Raw genomic sequence first — 23894 nt, forward strand, 5'->3', positions numbered from 1 at the left:
ATATATATCACACAGAGCGATTTATTCTGAGTGTCTGTACTTTGAAGTAGGAGGCACAGTTAGACGTGCTGGAACCTCTGATTTAGACTGTATACCTCAAATTCACAATTAAACTTTTACAGTTCTGAGGACCATAATTACAGGGTTTCCAATTAGTGATGCAAGAGCCCATACTGTGAGCCCCAACATTTTAAAGGTTAAACTGCAATTCTGAACACAAACTCACAAACCAAAAAACAAAGAATCTGGAGCCTCATTGTTACGCTTTTATGGTGCTTTTTTTCAGGGCTGCCACCCTCCCCTCCCTCCCACACAGACAGCCCCACCACTTTTGTATACTAAGTCAACACTACCAGTTGAACTTGAGAAGTATGCCAACAGAGGACACTAACACAGAGTCAGTTTGGTGCCTGTCAGGGGGAAGAGTCATGTAGGCCAGCCACTTTAGGCATTAACTGTGGACCACAGTATCCTTTGGATAGCAGAACATGGACCACAGACTACACACTGCATCAGGGCTAGCCACTTGGCAGTATAAAGACTGTTTCTAGGTGATTTGGTCACATCGACTAATGTCACTTCAGCATGGCCATTTGCTTGTACTAAGTGGGTTGAAGAACTGGCCTACTCTGGCCTAAATAAGGGATACATGTTTACAGTCACATGGGCTGTGCTCTTCTCTTGACTAGTGTGTGCCTGCCATAAAGCCCAGAAGCTTTGGGTCAGTAAGCTGCTGTTCGGTTTTCCAGCCTGGGTTACCAAGGGTAGCTTTGCTGAAAGAGAAAGCGAGATTTTCTCTGTTTCACCGAAAGTGCTGTCAGTGGAACATTTTTGAATTATTTGCTGTCAAAGACAACTTTCACCTAATCACTAAACATCTAAAAAAATTAATTTAAGACACTTTTAATTTAAGACACACTTAGTCAAATCACATTACATCTTAAACTTCATATACAGCAAATATTTCTTTTTTTCAGGTGACAAGGAGAAAAGGGAAAACCTCCTCTCACTGTGAATCACTGCAGGTGCACGCATACAAATTTCTACAGACCGAGCTACAAGGGAAATGTTGTACAAGTCTCACATCTGTTGACCAAAAACAAGTACTGCAATATTTTACCACCATAAAATTCCATAGAGACTACGAAATATTAATGAACAGTATAAATATCTTACATAAAATAATAAATTCTTCATTATAACTAAATTTGACATGCCATAACATCTTTTCACTAAAATTCATCATTTAATCCAGGCTTTAACAATGCACCAAGAGTGCAAGAAACATTTTTTTCTCCAAATGAGTAAGCAAATCGTGTTTGGATGATTTTATACAGCCATCCACCACCTGATCATTTCCTATAAAAGACAACTCAGCAGCAGAATGTCATACTAAATGTTTATATAATGGTCTGCATTTTGTCTTACATTTCTGGCAGGAAATAATCAACTCACTGACAAAAAATACATGAAAGCAGTCTAAGTAATGTTTTAAAATGGTCCAACATGAACATTAAGCCCACAGATTTACTGCATTAATCCAGTAACCTACCTGAAGTAACAGTTCCACCCTACATACCTCCACACCACTAACTTCTCCTTGCACTTCCAACCTTTCACTTTGAACAGCAATCAAGTAAAACAACTGAAACTTTGCTAGGCTAAATAACCACTAACCCTCCCACAGGGACAGGAGAAATCTTCATCCTCATTCATTCATCTGTGGAAAGACTTCTTAACCGGCAAAATAATACCCTGCATTTGGAAAGAAGCCATAATAATGCCAATTCCTAAACAAAAAAAAAAAAACAACAAAAGCCTTACATTTTCAACCTGCATCAATACTCCCAACTCTAGAAAACATGCTAAAAAAATTATACCTACCCAAAGGGCTGAGTATGTCCAAAAATACCTCCTTTTCTCCAAAAATCAGCATAGATTATGGGATGGTCACAGTACAACGAGTGCTCTATGGTCCTTTACAGATGAAATCTTCATTAACGTGGACAAAGGAAACCTGATTGGGGTAGTCTTCAAAGAGCTAACAAAAGCATTTGACACCACAGACTGCCCACTTCTTCTAGACAAATTAACTGAAACTGGGATCTGTGAAGACAGTCCCCTGGTTCAAGGACTTCCTCTTCAGTTGTCACTTCAAAGTCAAAATAGGGACACCTTCTCCAACAGTCCTACTAATACCCCCTCCCTACCCATCTCATCATCTTATCTGACTGCTATCTCAACCTCTCCACTATCACAACTTTTTTTACTTATGTTTTTCATTTCTTTTAACACCTTTCTTGAATTATCATTTGTGCCATAAGCAAACTTACATTTATATAAAAGTAATTAAACCATATTAACAAGTTCACATTTACAAACATTATACATCACATATATTGTTCTATACAATATGGTCAAACCAACATTACATAAATTGTTCATTTCCTGCCTTCTCCCCCTCATGCCTCTTCCAAAACATTTTTCCTGCATGTATTGTTCCCAAAGTATTTTGTCTATGTAATTTACTCCTACCCTTTTCTAAAGATCTCACACTCTATCCTTTTATCTCTGTCACAGCATTCACTACTTCTAGTATGGTTGACTTAGACTTTGATATCAATTTTCAAGTAATTGATTTTTTTGGTAGCTACCAGAATTAAACTTCACAAGGCCTTACTTATGTCTAGGTAATTCAGGTAAAAAAAAAAAATCCCTTAGTTTCACTCATTTGCTTACCCTGTATTCCTGACAGACTACTCAGCAGGGAATTTTTAAAGTCTGCCACCTCATTACACTCTGAGAGGATATGGTGCCAGGTGTTTCTTTCTTCCCCATTACACCATCTACCTGAGGAACAATTCTATGGAGCCTGCTTGGAGTATAAAAAGTACCTATGTCAATACTTTGATGCAAAAATCCTAAATCTTCTAGATTTGTTGCATATTGGGAGACATACATATGTCCTCCCATTGTTTCTTTGTGCATTACTTATCTAATCTCTCTTCCCAATATTTTCTGACCTCCACTGATTGATTCACATAGTTATAGTGCAATATTTTATACACCCTATTAATTGTTACTTTTTAACAGCAGATTCTGTTCTAGATTCAACTAAAAACTCATCCAGTGCAGGACCTTCAATTAGGATTGCACTATCTGTTTCTTTGCCTGTACTCTGATACCAACCTCTGGTATTCTTTTGTCCCTACTATTCTGCTGAATATCCTTCCTAAAATCCTTTCTTTTTGAAATTCACATGCTCACTTTTTTCCAAATGTGTCCCCTGTAGAATTGCTAAATGCACTCTGCATTTCTTAATATAATTAAATATAATTTCCTTTTTGTCTATACCTGTGAGACAATCCATATTCCAAAATAATATGGAAAGTATCACCATTATAAGATGTCAACTTTTTTAAATGTCTGTTTCCAGCTTTTGTGATACATACACTTACTGATGTTTGGCAGGTTAATCCTTTGTACATTTTTTTTCTTATCATCTACTTTGGAACTTGTCACACTTTACAAGACGTTTTGTTTTAATGAAAACCCTCAAAGGAAAAAAAAAAACAAACAAACATACTTTCAGAACACCTCTATAACCTGTAAATTTAATGCAAACATACAAAACTATGTACATCTTTAAATAATGAAGTTTAACTCTCCTAATAGGAATCATTTTCCAAAATAGACAGCTACAAACACGGATTTGACTGTGTTTGTTTTAGGTTAAATGTGTATAAGTTGAATTTTAGATGATTTGTCATTAGATGAAAAGTCTCTTAGATAAAAGGTAATACACACACACGCACACACACACACACACACACACACACACACACACACACACACACACACACACACACACACACACACACAAGCGCACATGCACACATGCGCACAGGCACATACACACACGTGCGCGCACACGCGCACAACACTTTGCTACCACTTTATTGTATATGATCACAACTCCAGAAGTCTCCTTGCAAGCAAATGAACGTAAAATAAATAAATAAATAAATAACATGCAAGGCATTGTAACTCTTTGTCTCCCCCTTTACTATTTATGGTTTTGATGGTTTGCGCTGTCCATTGAATTTTAAAGCATAGTTGATTAAAGTCACCAAATGCCAGACATTAAGAGTTACATAACTTTTAAAATTTAATGAATCCATGCTGGCAGACTATCTGTTGTAGTCAACACTGTCTCTTGTCTATAACTGTATCTATCACTCACTCTCATACACACACATACATGCATGCCAGCATACATGCAAATGCACACAGTAACACAAACACAAACACACACACAAAGATGCAGACAGACACATACACACTTCTCTTTTTTATTCTAGTTTTTCTTTTAATTTTACAGACAGAAAACTGCAAAGTACTGCTTGCAGAGTGTAAAAAATAGAGGCTGTTTGCATTTTACCTGTCTGAACTTCATGGCAGCTTAATATGCTGTCATGAAATGACAGACTCATTTTTCAGTAGGCATTACTTGTACATTTACACCCTTCTGGAGAATATATGCTCTTCATTGAGGGTTTAATGTACAGTTTGTCCACTCTCTAATTTTTAATAAGCACCTTCTGTAAAGCTTAATTTTTAAGAATATATGCTTTACTTTTCTCCATCTGAAATCATTTATGTATTCAGTTTCTGCCAAGCAAGCTGGCAACAATGTCTTGCACTATTACAAAAGGTAGCATTTCACTTTATTAATTTTATGTGACTTTCATATTAGCAGCTCCCATAACTTAGGTATATCTTCCTGTGTATTTTGTCAGTATATCTGTAGGATGCAAAAATTATTTTCAGCCATCAGGTTTATGCTAAAGCCAATATCTAATTCAAAATTCACAATCTTATTCCTCTTTATATCTGTACGAGGAATGGATTAACATTTCAGGTAAAAATCTTTCCACAGTGTGACAGACAATTGCATGAGCCTTTAAATAACACCACTATTACCAATGTGATGATGGTACAGGTGGTATGGAGACCAAATACATACTACTGCCACCTAAATATGCATCCGGGGGGGGGGCTGATTGGCCTGAAGACCTTACAATAAATATGCCTTGGGTAATGACAACACCTGACACAACCAGATAAGCTGTATACTGTCAAGACAAAAACATGTTTTATTTTATTTACTTTTTGTTAACTAGGGGTTAGGCTAGCTAGGCCAGTGCTCTTTTTTCAAGGGAGATCTAAGGTGGTATTTACACTACTAGGGGAAATTTGGATAGAGTATGAGCCATGTGATTTTTTACATCTACCTGAGAAACCACCAACTAAAGCAGATGAGACATCTTTTAATGTCTCATCCAAAGGACAACATAGTCTCAGGACAGCAGCACTCCCCCTTACATTGCACTACAGGGTTGGCAATCTGTCTGTCTGGTGTAAGAATAGAACCCAAAGCCTTCTGCACTAAAGATGAATGTAATACCCCTTTTGAACCAAGCCATAATCACTGTCTGTCTAGGGTTTCACCCACCTCATTCTGAGCCCAGTGCCTTCCAGTGCTAAACTGGGACTTAACCAACCTGTTTTCCATCCACATGACCACGTGCCTTACTTCCCAGGAACCTCTCCAGTGACAGTACCCCTTACCTGCATTCACAGTATGCTGCCATCAATCTGACTGCTAAGAATGATACAAAGATCTCATGTACTGATTGTTTGAAAGTGCATGGTTGTACGTCTAATGCATCTCTAATTTACAATTAATTTCATTTCTGGTTGTAACCTCTGATGTTAAAGTTGCAAGCAGTTTGAAAACAAAACTGAAAATTATGGCTTTTTTGATGTTTTAATCTCACTGTCTACTCATTTGTTTCTTTACAATCACATCCACAAAATGAAATCATTGCGGGTCTTGGTGATGATTTAGACACACCAGCAAAGCAATATGGGTTATTAAAACAGTATACTTCTTTGCAAGAATAAATAATTTACTTTATTGTTTTACTAATAAATCATTGTAGTTGTTAATTTTCAATGATGGATGTCCCATTTGTAAGAGATAGCTGACAATGTTTCTTACTAAGATACAAGATAATTCTTTGTTTCAGTAAGTACTGCTTGATTTGTTCCTAACTTCAGAATATTTGCCTAAATTCTTCTTAAATTTTCTAGGTCTACGTATTAGTTTCGCCTCAAGTGGTTGTCAGTGCTCTCTACAGACACAGGCACCTTGAGTGACATTTTTCTGGTAAAAGCATAATTGAAAATTTTCCAAATATCTAGCTGCATACAGGACAACTAGTTTACATTGACAAGGACTGCCTACATAGTTGCAAACTGGATACTCCTGACAGTGACTGCAAACAAACCTCACTTTTGACACAGGAACCAACTGTAAAAACATAGTAAATGTCAAAAGAGCAGCAAAGGTTCCAAGCACGGCTCAGTTTAAAATATTTAATTAGTACAGAAAATATACAGGGTAAGCGCTTTCACGGACCAAAGCTCCGCTTCATCAGATGGTCTGATCCATGAAATCGCTTACCCTGTGTATTTTCTGTACTAATTAAATATTTTAAACTGAGCCGTGCTTGGAACCCTTGCTGTTCTTTTGACATTTACTCCTGACAGTAACTGATATTCTCACTCCAACTGTCTAATCAATAAAAAAGGGTCTGTTGCCATGGATATGAACTTTTCTACTGTCTCTGTTACTGGCTTGGTGGATATGGGCATCCTGAGACAATGCAGAAATTGCCTCATGTTTACTGACAACCAGTTAATTCTCAAACAAACTGATATGTTATGTAAGAGATGGATTTATACAATGTCACTGGAGGCAAAGCTCTTATATAAATGTACTCCTAATGTCAATAATGTTGTCAGTAGTACACATGCTACACCCATCTCACAAAATTCAAAGCAGACATATAGACCCACATATGCTGAAGCACTTACATGTAACCTTCCTAAACCACAAAGACCTCCTAGACAAAGTACACATAACAAATACCCTCAGCAGCCCCAAATGCGCTCTTTCAAAGCAACACCCACATTAACACACACAGCTACATCTCATGGAGCCTCTATCTCTAATCCCATAATGCAAGTCACCACATAATCCAACATTGGAGAATCCATCATGAGACATACTGATGTCCCTCTCACCAGGCTGAGTAAGGAGAATGTTATGGTCAGTTGGTTATCAGGGGCTAGGATTTGTCATATTACGCATGCACTCAGGTCACTGGACTCAGTCATAGTCCATGTGGGAATAGATGACCTGAGACATACCTCCCTAGACTATATGAAGAGAGATATCATGGAGCTCTCAGAATGTGTCTCAGGCTGGTATCAGCCTAGCACTGAGCAGCATTTTACCTTCTCCAAGGATGATGCCACAATGCAAATAAAAGATGATTGACTTTAATAAATGGTTTAGTTTCTGGTGTCATTCTAAGGGGGTGCAATATTTGTCAGCATGGAAGGAGATGGTCAACAGACCATGTTGCTTTGCCAGGGATGGTCTGCACCTCTCCCCTCTAGGCTTTGGAATATTAGCTAAAACATTGCCTTCTCCCATTGTGCCTTTTTGAGGCAATGCCAAACTGAAAGTACTTCTGACATAGCAAAGCAAAACCAAGAAAATCCAAAAGGTATTACTGCTCATTGCTAGGAGTCTAAGCAAAAAACTCCACTCCCTAGAAGCTCTCTTTACAGTAGAGAATGCTGATGTCTGTGTGGTCATTGAAACATGGTTTAAAGCCACAGAGAGCACACCAACAGTACAAGGTTATAATGCTTTCCACACATTTTGGCCAGCTACTTCACAGGCATGGACTAAAGATGGAGGTGACTCTATTTACATCAAAAATATACTTCAAGACTAGTTAAACAAGACAATGCACTTGAGCTGATCCATGTTCAAATTACCTTAGGTAAAATCCAATATCACTTCCTTGCAAGCTATAGGTTCCCCTCTATGACCCAGGAAACCCATACCATGTATTTAAATGTATTAGAAACACTAAACATCCAACCTAATACCATATTCATGGGTGACTTTAATTACCCTACCATTATCTGGGAATACTATATGACACCAAACGTACATGCACAGGGATTCCTGGATTTTGTAAACACAAATATCCTGGACCAGATAGTCAATACACCAACCAGGGATGCAACCATACTGGATCTGGTCCTCCCTAATATGGGAGACTGCTGCACACCCACTACTATAATGTCCTCCCTGGTAAGGTCATACCACAAAATGGTCTCCATTTAAGTAAAAATAAAACCTGGACCCCGAGCTAAACCTGGAATATTCAGGAACTATTCTAAGGCTAACCTCCTGCTAAGTGAGAGAACCTGGCAAAATTTCAAGCCCCCATAAACCCTAAGAACACTTCTGCCTATGCAGAACTGTTCACAGAAACCATGTACAAGCATGTTAATAGCTGCATAGAGGCAGCTATACACACCAGGAATGTGCAGTACTAATTAAAAAAAACAAGCCACCCTGGTGGAATCACAAAATTAATTGGCTGTATAACAGGAGGAAGACAATCATGGCAAAAATTATGAGGTGCAGCATCCAGGAGAATAAAAGCACTCTCAAACAAAACAAACAACTCAGAGGACAAATAAAGTCCACCAAAGCTCAAATTGAGGTAAGTGTGGCCTCCCAGGCCAAGGACAACCACAAAGCATTCTTTAGCTATGTCTGCAGTCTCAAAGGCAATACACAATTGTGCGCAGAGCTAATTGTAAATGGAGCTACCTATACTGAGCCAGAAGATGTAGCAAACCTCCTGGCTGATACATTCAGCTCCAAGTTTACCCCTCTCTCCCCCCCTCAACCTTCCCTCAAGAAATATCAAATATGACTCCTCATACTATCACTAGGGAATAGGTCCTTAATGCTTTCTCTAAGACCAAGAACACTGCATCAATGGGCCCAGGCAATATCCCAGAATGCCTTATAAACAGCATGAAACATGACCTATCAGGGCCTCTGGATATACTATTTAACTGTGGCCACCAAACAGGCTTTGTGCCTCATGAATGGAGAAAGGCAACAGTCATCCCTCTGCACAAAGGTGAGCCATCTACAGACCCTGGAAACTATAGACTCATTAAGTCTTAATAGTCTTACATGTAAAGCCATGGAAAGAATTATCATGAAGATGATCAATAGAGACATAGTAAACCTCCAGACATTGAACCCAACCCAGTTTGGTTTTGTCAAGGGCAGATCATGCCTACTCAACCTGGTGGACTTCTTTGAGAAGGTCACCAAAGCAATGGATGAGGGCAAAGTTGTTCACACTGCCTACCTTAACCTAGGCAAGGCATTTGACAAAATACCCCACTGAGGTATTGTTGACAACCTCAATAAGTTAGGTACAAATCCATATATCACCCAGTGGATGGCCAACTGGCTCACAGACAGGACCCAGGAAGTTAGAATTGGGGGTAGTCAACCTCTACCAAGAAGCCAGTCTCAGGTGGAGTCCCTCAGGAATCAGTACTTGGACCTCTCCTTTTTGGAATTTACTTCTCATAAGTCAAGGCCAATGTCAGTGGTCTCTGGCTGACTAAATTTGCAGATGATTGCAAATTAGGAGCTGTCATTGAATCTAACACTGACGCAAAAGTTCTCCAGGAGGGGATGACACAGACAAACAACTGGTGTCAGAGTCATGGACTAAAACTAAATGCCAGTAAATGCACAGTAGTATCGTTTGCAAAGTCATCCATCCCTGGGAACTGTCAGTATTGAAATCACACCCCTTAGAGTTGACCCAGTAGTCAGGGACTTAGGGACACATATAGATGGTAATCTAGCCTTTGATCATCACTTGTGCACAGTGGTGAGGAAATCATGCTATGTTGCGCAACATATAAACAAAGGTGTGGCATCTAAGTCCAAGGAAGTCATAGTTCCACTGTATTTGGCATTCATCAGACCTGTCATTGAGTATAATGCCTCCTTTGGTATGTACCTAACCAGGCATTTCCAACAATTGGAATGTTTACAGAGGTTCCTCACTAAAAGAATACAGGGTGTAGTTAATATGTTCTATGCAGACTGCCTCAAGGCCCTATCCCTGTATTCTGCCTCCTACAAGCTTTTGAGGGGAGATCTATACCTGGCATACAAGGCATTGTCAGACCCCCACTTTGATGGACCTCCTGCATATCCACAAAACAAACAGCACCTGAATTGCCCATTTTAAAGACTCACATCTTGCCTGTGATGTAAATAGGACCTGAGGGAGAGATAGGTATGTATCCAGAGACTACCCTGTCTATGGAACAGACTCCCCATCCATGTGAAGCAGAGTTCCTCCCTAACCCAATTCAGGTGCAACTTGGACAGTTGGATGGGAAACCAGAAATTCATCCCTGATTTGGCACCGATGTCTCAAATGGACAGAGGTAACCTGTAAATGGTTCATCTTCCAGGCCCATGCTTACACTTATCAAGGGTATCAGAACTTGTCAGAGATTTGGGATGCATGGCTAGGCTTAAAAAGGCCCTTGTGGTCATTAGCCTAGTAAATATCTATGAACCCATGAACCCATGAAGTGTGAGGATATCAGATATTGTTATTTGTGTTAGCATGTCTGGCTGCAGTTTTGTAAATACTTGTAAATAATTGTAAATTACCCTATGTTATATATGCCAGCATGTCTAGCTAGCATTATAAACATGTTAATGTTTTTTGATTACTTTGGTTTATCTAAAATGTTAGAATCAAACAGCATTTTTATGGCTGACCAAATGTACATGCGTTTTAAAAAGAATTCTGAATGCAGATTATGCCAGTCAGCTGACCTGAAGGTGAAGTCATTGTGTGCCAGAGTGAAAGGAATATAATTCTCATAGCAGCTGTTTTTGTTTACTTTTCAAAAATCTGAAATGAGAGAGTAGTATTTTCATAACAGATTTTTGTGACTTTTAAAAGATTCTGCTGTAAAAAACAGGTTTTGAGACAGTTGTGTTCAGTGTTATTCAGCTGCAGCAGTTGTCCGTTTGAGTTGAGTTGCAGCAGTTGTTGTAGCAGTCAGTGGTTGTTTTCCAGATCAGTATTTATCACTCAAAGGTTTTTAGAGCTGTCCAGCAGAAATAATAGCATTTGCTATTCCAGTCACTGAGGACCAGACAGCCTGAAGAGTGGACATATTCTTGTCTCACCCTACAGAAGTAAGAGTATCATCTTGCCTTGCTGACTTAATGAGATTAGACAGGGACAGTTAATCTTTAGACAGTTAGGAAGCTACAGTCAGAGTTTTTCTTCAATCAGTGTGAAGCCTATCCTTCAGTGTTATTTTCATAATTCCTGTGTGTGAAACTCTGTGGTTTATTGAAGTCAGTTATTCAGTGTGCATATACATTTTAAATATTTTTTTATTTATTAAATATTTTACTACTTTTTATTGTGGTTGGTTATTTTATTTATTTATTTATTTTGTTTTACATTTGTTAACAGGGATAGTTCGACTGGACACAGGTCCATTTTCAGCGGAGGCCCGGGGAGAAAAGCTCCACATATGGATAGTTATATAAGTTAATCAGTAGCAGTTTTATACAGTCACATATTGAGAAAGTACTTTTAGTGGATCTATATTACCATGTCAATGGGGCTGTTCATCATACGCGCGTATGTTGACACATGTACACTGAAATGCCTAAATCTCGAACGGCCACAAAAACGTTTTTTTTTTCCCCCAGGGAAAAAAAATTGCTGGGCCTCTGTTGGGAATCTACTGTTTCCTCCACTGTAGTGCGATCACAGAGTTGGTATATTTAAGTAGGGGAAGTGTGGGGGATGAAGCCCCCCACTTCATTGTGTCTGTCAGTGTGTTTTGTTTTTTGTTGGCCCAGCAATTTTTTTTCTCTGGGAAGAAAATCACTTTTGTGGCCATTCACCATGTAGGTATTTTAGTGTACGTGTCAAAGTAAGGGCGTTCGATGAACAGCCCTCCCAATATGGTAATATAGACCCCTTTTATTAACCTGAGAGTGTTTATGCTTACTATGACAACACCAGGGCCACTCTGGAAAGTCTTACTGCTTGGATTTACATGTTACCTTACATATCAAGATTTATTTTATCCAATATAATTGAACACCCCTTTTGAAGGGTATCATGGTATTTTGGTTGGTGGTAGTGTTGCCATGTAATTTGGGAAAGAGGACATAGCAGTTAAATCTGTGCCAGTCTTTCCCAAGAGTATTTGTATGTGTGATTATCAAATATTAAGTGCCAAATACCTAGAACTGGGACACAGTGCTCTGCAGTGGGCAGTGTGAAGACTCATTTGGGGATTTGGATTGAAACAAATAGTTCAGTCCAAGGTTTGGAGCCTGTTCCCAGTGTACCCTTGGGGAAATTGTGTGTTCTATTCCTGTTTTTAGTGATGCTTCCTTACCGGAGACAGTGGTGAGGATTGGGGTGCCTTAGTTATTGCCCAGGTTAAAGTGGGGTCATCACAAGTCTTTATTATTGTCGCAGTTAACTTGGAAATATAGTACCTCATATACAGATTTAGGTAGTGATGCTGCATGCATTATGGATTTTATATTTCATGTTGTTGAGGCAGTGGAAAAAAGACTGATAGGGAGCTTCTACAAGACACTTTTGAAAAAAAGGAGAAAACAATTGCTAAAGAAAACTGAACTGGCAGAGAAATAATGGAAGTGCAATGAAGGGAGATTTGTAGGATTCGTAGGGTGACCACTCAGTCTTGAAAATTAAGGGTATTTGCATAGAAATGTTTGCATAAGTATTTTTATACCCCATAGCAATTACACAAAATGTTCCAGAGGACAACCTTGGGATGTTGGAGATGTGAGCAAAGCATAGCTCTCAACTGTCAAGATTTTCACAGAATGTCCAGATTTTTTCCTTATTGTTTTGGTCCATTCCTCATAAAATGTATGGTTTTCTGGCAAATCAATGAGGGATGAAGTCGGTAAATAATGACAGACATTCAAGTTTGACTTTATATCCTTCAGAAAATGCATGGTAACACAAAACCTTTTATTCTAGCAACTTTCTAAGTTTGCATGACTATTTAAAATTTGTCTCTATTTTTGGGCCTTTGTGCCCTCATTATTTTTGGATTTCTCCAGTTTTCTTATGTTAAGATTTTGAGACGTATGAAGCAAAATTTGTTAGGGAACTGGAGACACATCTTTTGTTCCTGTAATAAGCTTGACAGGTACAGAAAAGATTTTCAGACACTCATTAGGAAAGTGTTAGAGCAAGATTGGATGTTGGACAAGGATGAATATTTCCTAAACTAGGTGGGTGAGTTACCAAAACTGGCACATACTAAGGTGATGATGTCATTAATACTGATAATAGCTGAGAAAGAGATTATTAAAAATTGAAGTTAGCTCAAGAACTGACAATAGGAGAAGTGATAATGATGGTTACTTAAGATTACAGGATGGAAATGGAGGGAATGAAGTACAGACCCAGTAGACTTCATAGAAAGAAATTGAAGGTATGGGAACAAACAATGGGATAGACGTCAATAAAGTTTATTCATGTGAGTCTCTGAGTAGAAGGAAAAGGGTCTTTTTTTGAAGGTTTGAGACCACCCACGGTGGTGGTGCTGCGGTAGCATTGTCGCCTCACAGTAAGACGCTGTCCATTTCGATTCTCAGCTAGAGAGTCTTCTGCGTGGAGTCATGCATGAATGGGCGTACCTTCCTTGAAGGTTGTGCATCAGGGCTAGTAACTCACCACGTAAAAATCAACTACCAATCATTAGTGGACCGGAGTTCTGCTGTGGCGACCCCTGACCGGGAAAAGCCAAAAGACATATACTAATTTGAGACCAACAGTTGTAAATTTGTTGAAGGTAGTTAAAAGTTACAGAGTTGAATATAATTAAGAATTGGTGACTATTGCAGAAAATAACTTTTTGATGCCTTGCTTTGTGTTGTGTCTAATGTATAACAGGGAAGCAATAGTGAACTTAAAGATGGGGCTTGGAAAGAAGCCTACACTAAGTGTACAGTAAGTGTACACAATATGTATTCAAGAATACAGTAAGTGTACACAATATGTATTCAAGAACATTCTTATCACATTTTGTTGTGCTTTCTAGTCACTCAGAAAGATTACACTAAGTGTACATGTAGTCTACACTTTGTGGTAACCTTTATGAATCCCTGCCAATATTTAAACCTGCAAGAATATCAGTAGGAAAAGTAAAATTAGGAGGAAGAGGGTCTGAGTTAGATCTGTGTTGTCTGTTCACCCAGAACAGTGTACACTTAGTGTAGGCATTATTGAATCTGGCCCAAGTCATGTCAATGCTATAAGGATACTCATGTCCAGAAAATAATGCATCAGACACAGTTTTTGTCAAATGAACAAATGGAAAAAATGTTACTTTAAAAAAAATGTTGATTGCATATGCATAATGGTATTCTTGTTGCACAAGGAAAGAGAAATAAAAGATTTTCATATTCTAATGACAGAAAAAAACTCTAATCGCATCTGTGATTATTTGCAAGTATTTGTGTCTGATGACTAAACTTCAGGATGGAAGTAAAGTTCAACAAAGCTTATTTCAAGCACCTTGATGTAATGTTTTCTACCAGTTAGAATTTCTTACTTGTAGTCTCAGACAAACAGAAGGAAAGTGATGATAGCATCAGATTTTGTAAAGTATATTTTTCAATGATTAGACAGATTTTCAGAATGTAAAAGAACAGTGTGTTAGACAACAGGAAGGAAAAATGACAGCAGTGACTCTGATGTGATACTCTCCAAAGAAGATAAGATATTGCAAGCACAAAACTGATATAAGCTACAGAATGTTCAGACAATTCTGTTCTATGACAATGTGATGCAGACTCTAAAGGAAATAGTGAGTAAACAACCATAAAGAAGTTTATATGATTTAAAAGAAATCATTCTAATGAAATACACCACTATTTACAATTTAAAATCCAACAAAATGTGTCATCTGATGGGTCCCCCACATTTTGTCTAATACTGTTTCTTCAACAAACACAGGGGTTGTGGTTTAATGAGGGCAGTATGGATAGGTGAGTCATGGAAATGTCGATGATGTATACTGTTGTGGCAGCATAGTGGGATTGGAGGACTGACAGTGTCTGTGTGTGTATGTGAATTAGGGTTAGGGTTGGGGATGAGTGAAGGATAGGTGATGTGTGTTTGTGTGCAGGTTTGAGTATTTTAGGGTTAGTGTCAGGGTTAGGTTAGAATATGGGAAGTTTAGTGTTGTTTGTGTATGTGTTTGTCAATGTTTATGTGTCTGAGTGTCTTGTGTAGTGGCGGTGTTATGGACAGGATTTTATAAAGGTAACATGTAGGGTTTGGGCTGAGTAAAGGGGCAGCATTAGGTTAGGGTTAGTGCCCATTACTAAGGTGGTATGGGGGCAATATCAGTATTCACTGCCAGAGAAAAAGTTACCTTTCAATATCATTCTTTCCATGTGCTTACTATTTACGCTGCATACATTTTTTTTTCTCAGCATGTGATATAACATCTCTTCATCATGACAGTCTTTTAAAGTCCTTAAGTCAGCTGCTTAGTCTGATATGGACTTAGCAAGCTTTCTAGCATGAGACTGATATTTATATCCCTGTAATAGATGGCCAAGTTTAGAATTAAAATGATTATGTAATATGTTTATGTATTCTAACGATGTAGTTGTTAGGTGGGTGTTCTTTAAACTGTTGATTTTGTTTCTATAAGCACGAAAGGGTACACTCCTTTCCCACTTCCTTTTGAAGTTTCAGCTGATCTGCTAAAATATATATTTACTGATAAGGGATTACACCTTACTTGAGAAGATTTCAAAACATTCACAAAACAAAATGGCATAAAGCATTTCACAGCTGATCATCACCATCAATCCATGAATGCTTAGCAGAAGGATTCATTGAAATGTTTCAGAAGGCCGTTAAAGCCATTCATCCTGATTATAAACTAATACAGTACAAGGTAAATGTTTTGTATGTTATTAATCCTTGTCTATGTCTTAAGTGATAATTTAATAAAGATGTTTAAAAAAGTAAGAAGAACCTTACCGGCCTTACCTTTATGCCATGTGCTGATCAAGCCCAGCAGAGAGAAGGAAAAAAACAAAATAAAACAAAACACAAATAATAAATAAAACAAACCATCCCTTTGGTTAACTAAAAAAAAAAAACAAGGCAACTCATGTAACTTAGAGATCAAGTCTACAAACCAAGCCTCAAACATCCTTGCAACAATATAGGTAGTTAAGGAACCATAGTAAACAAGGCATAAAACAGAACAAAAAAGCATATTATAACACCCAAAATTCATCAGCAATCCATAAAATTTCCAGAAATCCAGAAATACATTGCTCTGTCCTGGAAAATCAATCCAACCCAGCCTATCCCTGACCAATAACTCTCAAAGCTTTGCTTTACAGTTTAACTCACATTTTATAAATACAGAAACCTCCCTCCTAAAAAATAAAACTGCTACAAATCCAGCCATTCCAGCTCAATCACTGAAGCTACAACAAACTTTCACACTCACTGCATTGCGAACATCTATGTGACATCCCCACTCTGGGCCAGTAATCAAGGAGCCTGAATCCTCACCACTGACACTGAAGAAGGATGTTCACTTGGAACTAAAATGGATGCACTCAGTATTTTCAGATTCAGCTCTCTGCATCAAGAACAATTTCTCTTAAGAACACACAGGGAACACAGTCAGTCTGGGGACTGGGTCATCTCTCTTTCTCTCCAGATCCCTAATAAGACTCCCCACTGGCATAGGCATAGGGTTGGATCCTCAGCCAAGTGTCCAAGCCAAGTCCTTTAGCACCCTCTCTGTGAAACCAGTGCTTCTTGTCCCTGCTCCAGGCAGCTGACACACACACACAGACACACAGGAAAGGCTGGGATAAATTTACTAGCTATGTCCCCTTTTGCCTGGACTATAAGGTAGTTACACCACCAGATACTCCAAACCAGCTACTCTAAGGCTCTTGTAAGGGTACCCAGTTATACTGCATAAAATTAATATTATTATTACAAATGATAGACTGACCACCAGCAAGGCTTTCAGGAGTGGCTAGAGCTGTCATCAAATATATACAAGTACTCGCAGAGATTAATATATTCTCTAAAAGTCCAGTCACAATGAAAAGTTTAAATATATTTAATAAATAAGAAAAGAACATGAAAATACCAAATATCAATTTACAATGAACACCAGAGTTTCAATCACAGGAAATATTAAAAATAACACAGGTGGGCAGGTTCACATAGTTACAGAAAAACAATACTTCACTAATCTCAGTATATTTTCCCAACTGATCTAAAGAATTATTCCTTGGTTACTTACTAAAGCAAGGTAAGATGAAGGGTGAGGGATCCTTCTTTGTCAGGTTCCAAGAACAGACTACTCTGAGACTTTAGTCTTATCTAGTATTAAACATTATTTTTATTAATGGATTACAGAATGACATCACATACATCTGGTCATCTGACTTCTGGTTTCCATGCTTCTCCCCTTGGCTAGAAACTGCCAGGGTTTAGCACATATGTCTCATAATACACGCACACACACACAGCCTTGCTAAGATCTGCTGCACCTTCCGGAAGTCATAAAACAATTTCAAACCTCCACCCTTCCAGAGTGGCAATTAGTTCACCCCAATGACAATGCAGGAAGCTTCCTAGTACAGATGTTCTCTCTGGCTGCATTGAGAATTGTAAGATACAATCTTTATGACCTAAGCCAGGTAACTTACATTTCAAACTATTTTCAAAGTTTGAGATTAACCTCTCCCAGTATCATCTGTTAAAACATATACATTTATGCAGTTACAATAATACATGTATATTTCTTTTTCTGTCCAGCAGGGCACACTGTTGGTACATTTTTAGGTAGGCTGCCTGTATAGAGTAAAGCACTACCTTACTGACTCTGTGAGACAAAACATTCACTTAATTTCTTTTCCCCATGCTATTATATTCCTCTCCTATCCGAACCAATCTCATCCCCTTTCTATCAGCCAGACTAGAACAATGTTATAATAAAATAGCTAAATTTGCAGCCAACCAACAATATAGATCGCATAATTGTCTCTCTCTAAAACAACTAAACTGGTTGAACTAAATAATTCTCTATTTTACTCACAAGCCTGAAATATTTCTATCACTTCCCTGCATCATTCAAACTTACACTACTAAGAGACCTATACATTCCACTGACAAATTTGTACTCTCCATAACTAAACCTGACAACAATGGAGGATACTCTCTGTATTCACACTGCCTTGTTAATATCTGGAATACCATCCCACTCCACTTATCAGTCAGCAACCTGAAAAACTTTAAATCCCAACTGAAGCAACACCTAATAATAAATGTCTCTGCACCTGTACCTCCCATGGTTAAACTGGCACTAATACAGCTATATGAATTTGTGCCATACCTCTCTGCTGCACAGCATATAATGTAGTATTATCACAACTATACCCTCCTCTAAAATCTAATCTTTATTTTCCTTGTAGATCCTCCCCTCTTTTTCTTTATTCTGCTCTAACTCTTTCTTATCTTCCTATGTCCTAGATGTTGAACAAGTCTATATAGTAGCAAATATTCTCACATAAAACTTAACAATCTGTACATATTGATGAGATTCTACTGTATATATCTCACAGTATTTAAAAAATGCAACATATGTAAATGTTAGTTTTAATCAAAACTGTAAATGATATAACTGATGCGAAAGATGTTAATGGAACTGATGATCATGAATGAAACTGACTTTAAATGATGAAACAATGCAAAAGTCCATGATGTCTGTATAATGGAACTTTTCTCCCCAAGTCTCCTCTAAAAAAGGGGCATTGCTTAGTTGGACTGTCCCAGTAAATAAATGCCAATAAATATTTTAAAGCATTATTTCAACATATTTCAACATATTTTAGACTACATTCATCAAATAGATTGATGCATTGCAGTTTTATTTCACTGCAGATTCAGTCTCACTGGTTACTGGCCCTCCAGTACAGAGGCTTTGAGATCTTTTGAAGATCCATAAATTTGTTCTGCATGTCATCATCTTTTCTCTTTTAATATAGGAAGGGGCTTTATTGCATTCTTTCAACTGGACTCTTCTGCTGAACTGTCAGTCCCTCCTATCTTCTTACATCTTGGCTGGAAATACCCTTTTGATATTCATTTTCCCATAATTCCTCATTTCCTGAAGTGTTTGGTCTGCTTCTGGAAAGGTTTTGGTCCACTTGGGGAAAAACACTTTTATTTTCACTGGTTAAAAGTGTTTACATCTTAAAGATCTCTTCCCATCTCTCTCTCTCTCTCTGTGCTCAATCCGACCATGAGAATGAACATATTCCTATTTTGTGTGGTGACAGCTAAATAATTATCATTGTCCACAAAGATCCTGGTGGTACCAATCTGTAACTTGTTTCCTTTCCTCCAGAGATAAGAGTTCTTTCTTTCCTTAAAGTAAAATTTTGCAGATTCGTTCACTGGTACAAATCTGTACATTTCTCATGCAGATTCTGTAGGTACATAAATTCTGTGTGCTCTTTCAGTCAGGATTTCATTTTCTAAGCTAAGTCCACTGAGGGAGTTGGCTTCTCACAAAGGCAATACAGTGTCTTCCCTCCTACCTTTAAGGGCTGTAGGTAAAATGGAGAATGTTCTCTCTCTGCAAAGTCTATTTTCTAGATCTACCACATTTTCCTTGATTTTTTTCATTTTGTAATTCCATCTCTAGTATTTCAGCTCCATTTCTGACTTATGAGTTATGGACATTTTGTCCGAATGGTGGGATGGTGCTCCTTCTGTCTCTTCAGGTCATTTATCATACATCCTGTCAATTTTTGCCCCTGTGGAAGACTTAGTTTTATCATCAGATCTGCTTTCCTGTAATCTACTGCCATGTGGTCCTTTTCTCCAAAGATCTGGTTCTTTTCTTTTAGGTGAGAAATCTTTTTCTTCTCCTTTTTATTTATTAACTTAGTCATATGGTATGACTGAGGACTCTTAATTACAAAAAATGAGTTACTTCCATTTGAAAGCCATCTTTTTTACACTATTTTTAACATTAACCACAAGGGACAACAGTTTCAATTGTACTCATATGGGTAATCCCATGCCAAAAATAAATTCAGCTGGATTTTGACCTAAGAATGCAGGCCAGTGCTATACCATTAGAAGGTCAGATGATGAGTGCACCATGAGAAAATGGATGATCAGTCTAATAATCTATGATGGCTGGATGACCACTACCATAGTCTTAGAATGATGATTAAATTTGTACCCCAATGTCATACCTCAAAAAGTATGGGTGACCAGCCATATATCGCATGTAAGATGCATAAACAGCACTGTACCCCAATGATAGAAGACTTGAGTTCACTGCAGGTATTGTAATGCTTAATGGGTAAAATGAAGGCAGATCACCTGATGACCGTATATAGAGAATAACCAGAGAGCCAACAGAGATACAGAGATGTTCTCCTGTGTGACAGAGATGGCTTCATCTGAGAATGATTTTGGGAAAGGAAAGGTAAAAACAGAGACAACATTGAAAGGACATGTATCCAAAATGGTGATTTTTATGTGATTGTGCAGGGAGTATAATTTCTTCAGGGAAGTGAAGAAATGTATCCTTTAGCAGATCAGATTACACTGGAACGTCATCACTGAGGATGTGATGGACTTGTCATGAGTACACCCCTGCTAACATAAAAGTTAGAATGACATAAAATAAAAATGCCGCTGGTGCTCACTCCACGTAAGAGGTACTTGTCAACAAGCACAATATCCAATATACAGTATGATAAATAACCAAGTCTATTCAGACCCAGTTAAAAGTTCTTGACACAGAAACAATGGTCCAACTAAGAAACCAAGCTTGCCATAAAAGTTAAGTCTATTCAGACCAAAAGTACCATGATAAATCCTCGTATTCCACAGTATACAAAGAAACCATCCAAGTATAGAAAACACACAGGTTTATTGGATCCTCGGTAAGCGCTTTCGCATTTAGCTTGTCAAACCAGTAAAACCATACAATAGAGCTTCCAATATATATCATTTATACAACCTAATTAATTGAGGTAATCAGCATAACAAAACAATTAATCATCTTAATTATCAATCTATGATATATATTGGAAGCTCTATTGTATGGTTTTACTGGTTTGACAAAGCTAAATGCGAAAGCGCTTACCGAGGATCCAATAAACCTGTGTGTTTTCTATACTTGGATGGTTTCTTTGTATACTGTGGAATACGAGGATTTATCATGGTACTTTTGGTCTGAATAGGCTTAACTTTTATGGCAAGCTTGGTTTCTTAGTTGAACCGTTGTTTCTGTGTCAAGAACTTTTAACTGGGTCTGAATAGACTTGGTTATTTATCATACTGTATATTGGATATTGTGCTTGTTGACAAGTACCTCTTACATGGAGTGAGCACCAGCGGCATTTTTATTTTATGTCATTATTTTTACGTTATACTGGCTGTTTTGCTGGTGTTCTTCAGTGTTTTGATTGCAGCGAACCTGTTATTTTACACTTTTTACTTGCTTCATAAAAGTTAGAATGCTGAAGATTAAAAAAGGCAGATTAAATACAGCCTGATAAAATGTCTTACAAATCGAAGTCCTGTTGTAATTATATATAGCTATATAGCGCTATATGTACTTTTGAAAAGTTACCAAATAAATCAATGTACTGCTGCAGATTATCTATACATGTATATTTTGGTCATAATGGAATATGAATACTTAATATGAATTATTAAATAATTTGTTTTCCCTCTCTATAAATCTGAAATGGGAGGAACACTATCATATTTAGAATTAACACATGGATATAGGTGTCCATGTGTTCCTCTGGTTGTGCTTGTGTACGCTTTACAGAGCAAGTAAATGGAAGCTTTCTTTTCTTTCACCTCCAATTCCATGTATTTATTTATTTGATAGGCATACATGTTAAAAAAGCAGCAGTGATGAAAGGCAAAACCTAAGAGATATGGAGGCTTAAAAGGTGAAATCAAAGATCAGTCAGCTGAAAAGATGCAACAACTTGACTGGTAAAATGTGAAGAACAGGAAAAGGCACAGATAATATGGAAGAAAAGCTAAGGGCAGGAAATGTGAGAGCAACTATGATCCAGCTCCCCACAGGTATTACCTAGATACTATCTTGATGTATTCTTAGCTGTAGGCCTTGCAGTTACACAAGCTTAGGCACTCTCAGCTTTTAGAATATGTTTAGAATTAACAAAACCTAAAAGACTAATGGGTAGGAAGAGGTAAGGAGGTTGATGGATATATGAAAAGGTACAGACATGATCATAGTATAACTGGTCAAAATTCCTTTTTAAAAAAAAAATATATATATTTTAGGAGGAGGAATTTGTTCTGTGGTCTGTGGAGGGTTGTGACCCTCTGAAGTTATCTTACCAACTCCAGGGTCTGTGCTGAATGACATCTCTTTTAGCTGACAAAGTTACTTTCCAGCGACTGCCGCTACCCAAATACCTACAGAGATGACAGACCTATACACAGATAGAAAGATTTATTTTCTCTATATAGATAAAGTATGTAATGCTTTTTGGTCAGCCATAAGAAATAGCACTTGTCTAGTGGGAAGACTCACTAACTAATAATAAAATAATAATAAAATGAAGTGTAATGTACCGTACATGCATTGTTATTAACTTCATTGGATAATTGCTCAGGCAACATTGACATGTTTTCCTTTATGTTATCACTTTGGCAAAGTACACTTCACTACCATTTTTATAAGTTATGCACAGTCTTACTAATGATCCACCCTTACCTTTCTTTGTCCAGTAAATGTAGATTAAAGCTCCCATTATTACAACTGCGGTGCATATCACCATGTAACGTACACCGTTCCAAGGCTGTGGTGGTGTGCTGTGAGTTGGGCGTTTCTTCATGGAATCATTTTTCATACTATGTCCAAAATCTAGTGAAAAACAATACATTGCAATAGTAGTGACAGAGTTGCATGTTTAATTAACTTCATTTCAGTCTGTTTGAATGTGCAGAAGCTTACTTTGTAATACTAACAGACAATAATCACATCACAAGGTGGCAAAATAAAAAAAAAAAAAAACAAATTTCAAGGAAAAAATGATGCTCTCAGTGGTACAGAGTGATAAAGGCTTGAATGAATCCATTTGATTGTGTTTATAGTAGTGGCCTGAACAATGGAGAAGCCAGTTGGGGAGGATTTGGACAAACTATTACTGTTGACTTTAATAATTGGCTTAGTCTCTGGTGTCATTCAAAGGGGCTGCAATATTTGTCAGCTTGGATGGAGATGGTCAAAAGACCACGCTGCTTTGCCAGGGATGGTCTGCACCTCTCCCCTCTAGGCTTTCAAATATTAGCTAAAACATTGTCTTCCCCCATAGTGCCTTTTTTAGGCAATGCCAAACTGAAAGTACTTCCAACATAGCAAATTAAAACCAAGAAAATCTAAAGGTATTACTGCTCAATGCTAGGAGTCTAAACAAAAACTCCACTCCCTAGAAGCTCTCTTCACCCTAGAGAATGCTGACATCTGTATGGTCACTGAGACATGGTTTAAAGCCACAGAAAGCACACCAACAGTGCAAGGTTATAATGCCTGCCACACATTTTGACCAACTACCACACAAACAGGGACTAAAGATGGAGTTGTCTCTATTTACATCAAAATTAAATATACGTCAAGGCTGGTCAAATAGGACAATGCACTTGAGCTGTTCCATGTTCAAATCACCATAGGCAAAATCCAATATCGCATCCATGCCAGCTACAGGTCCCCCTCTATGATCCAAGAAACCAATACCATGTATTTAAACTCAA

General features: G+C 37.8%; 1 protein-coding gene across 1 annotated transcript in view; it reads right to left on the bottom strand.

Moving 5' to 3' along the window:
* The window catches only part of LOC122813731, a 181990-nt gene that overhangs the window by 32870 nt on the left and 125226 nt on the right, over positions 1-23894 (bottom strand). The window contains exon 3 of the mRNA XM_044086203.1: positions 22858-23007. Coding sequence (XP_043942138.1) covers positions 22858-23007 — 150 coding nt within the window. The remainder of the gene's footprint in view (positions 1-22857; positions 23008-23894) is intronic.

This window comes from Protopterus annectens, chromosome 10.part0 (assembly GCF_019279795.1).
Source record: "Protopterus annectens isolate FY-2018-M chromosome 10.part0, PAN1.0, whole genome shotgun sequence".
NCBI classification, from domain to species: domain Eukaryota; kingdom Metazoa; phylum Chordata; order Ceratodontiformes; family Protopteridae; genus Protopterus; species Protopterus annectens.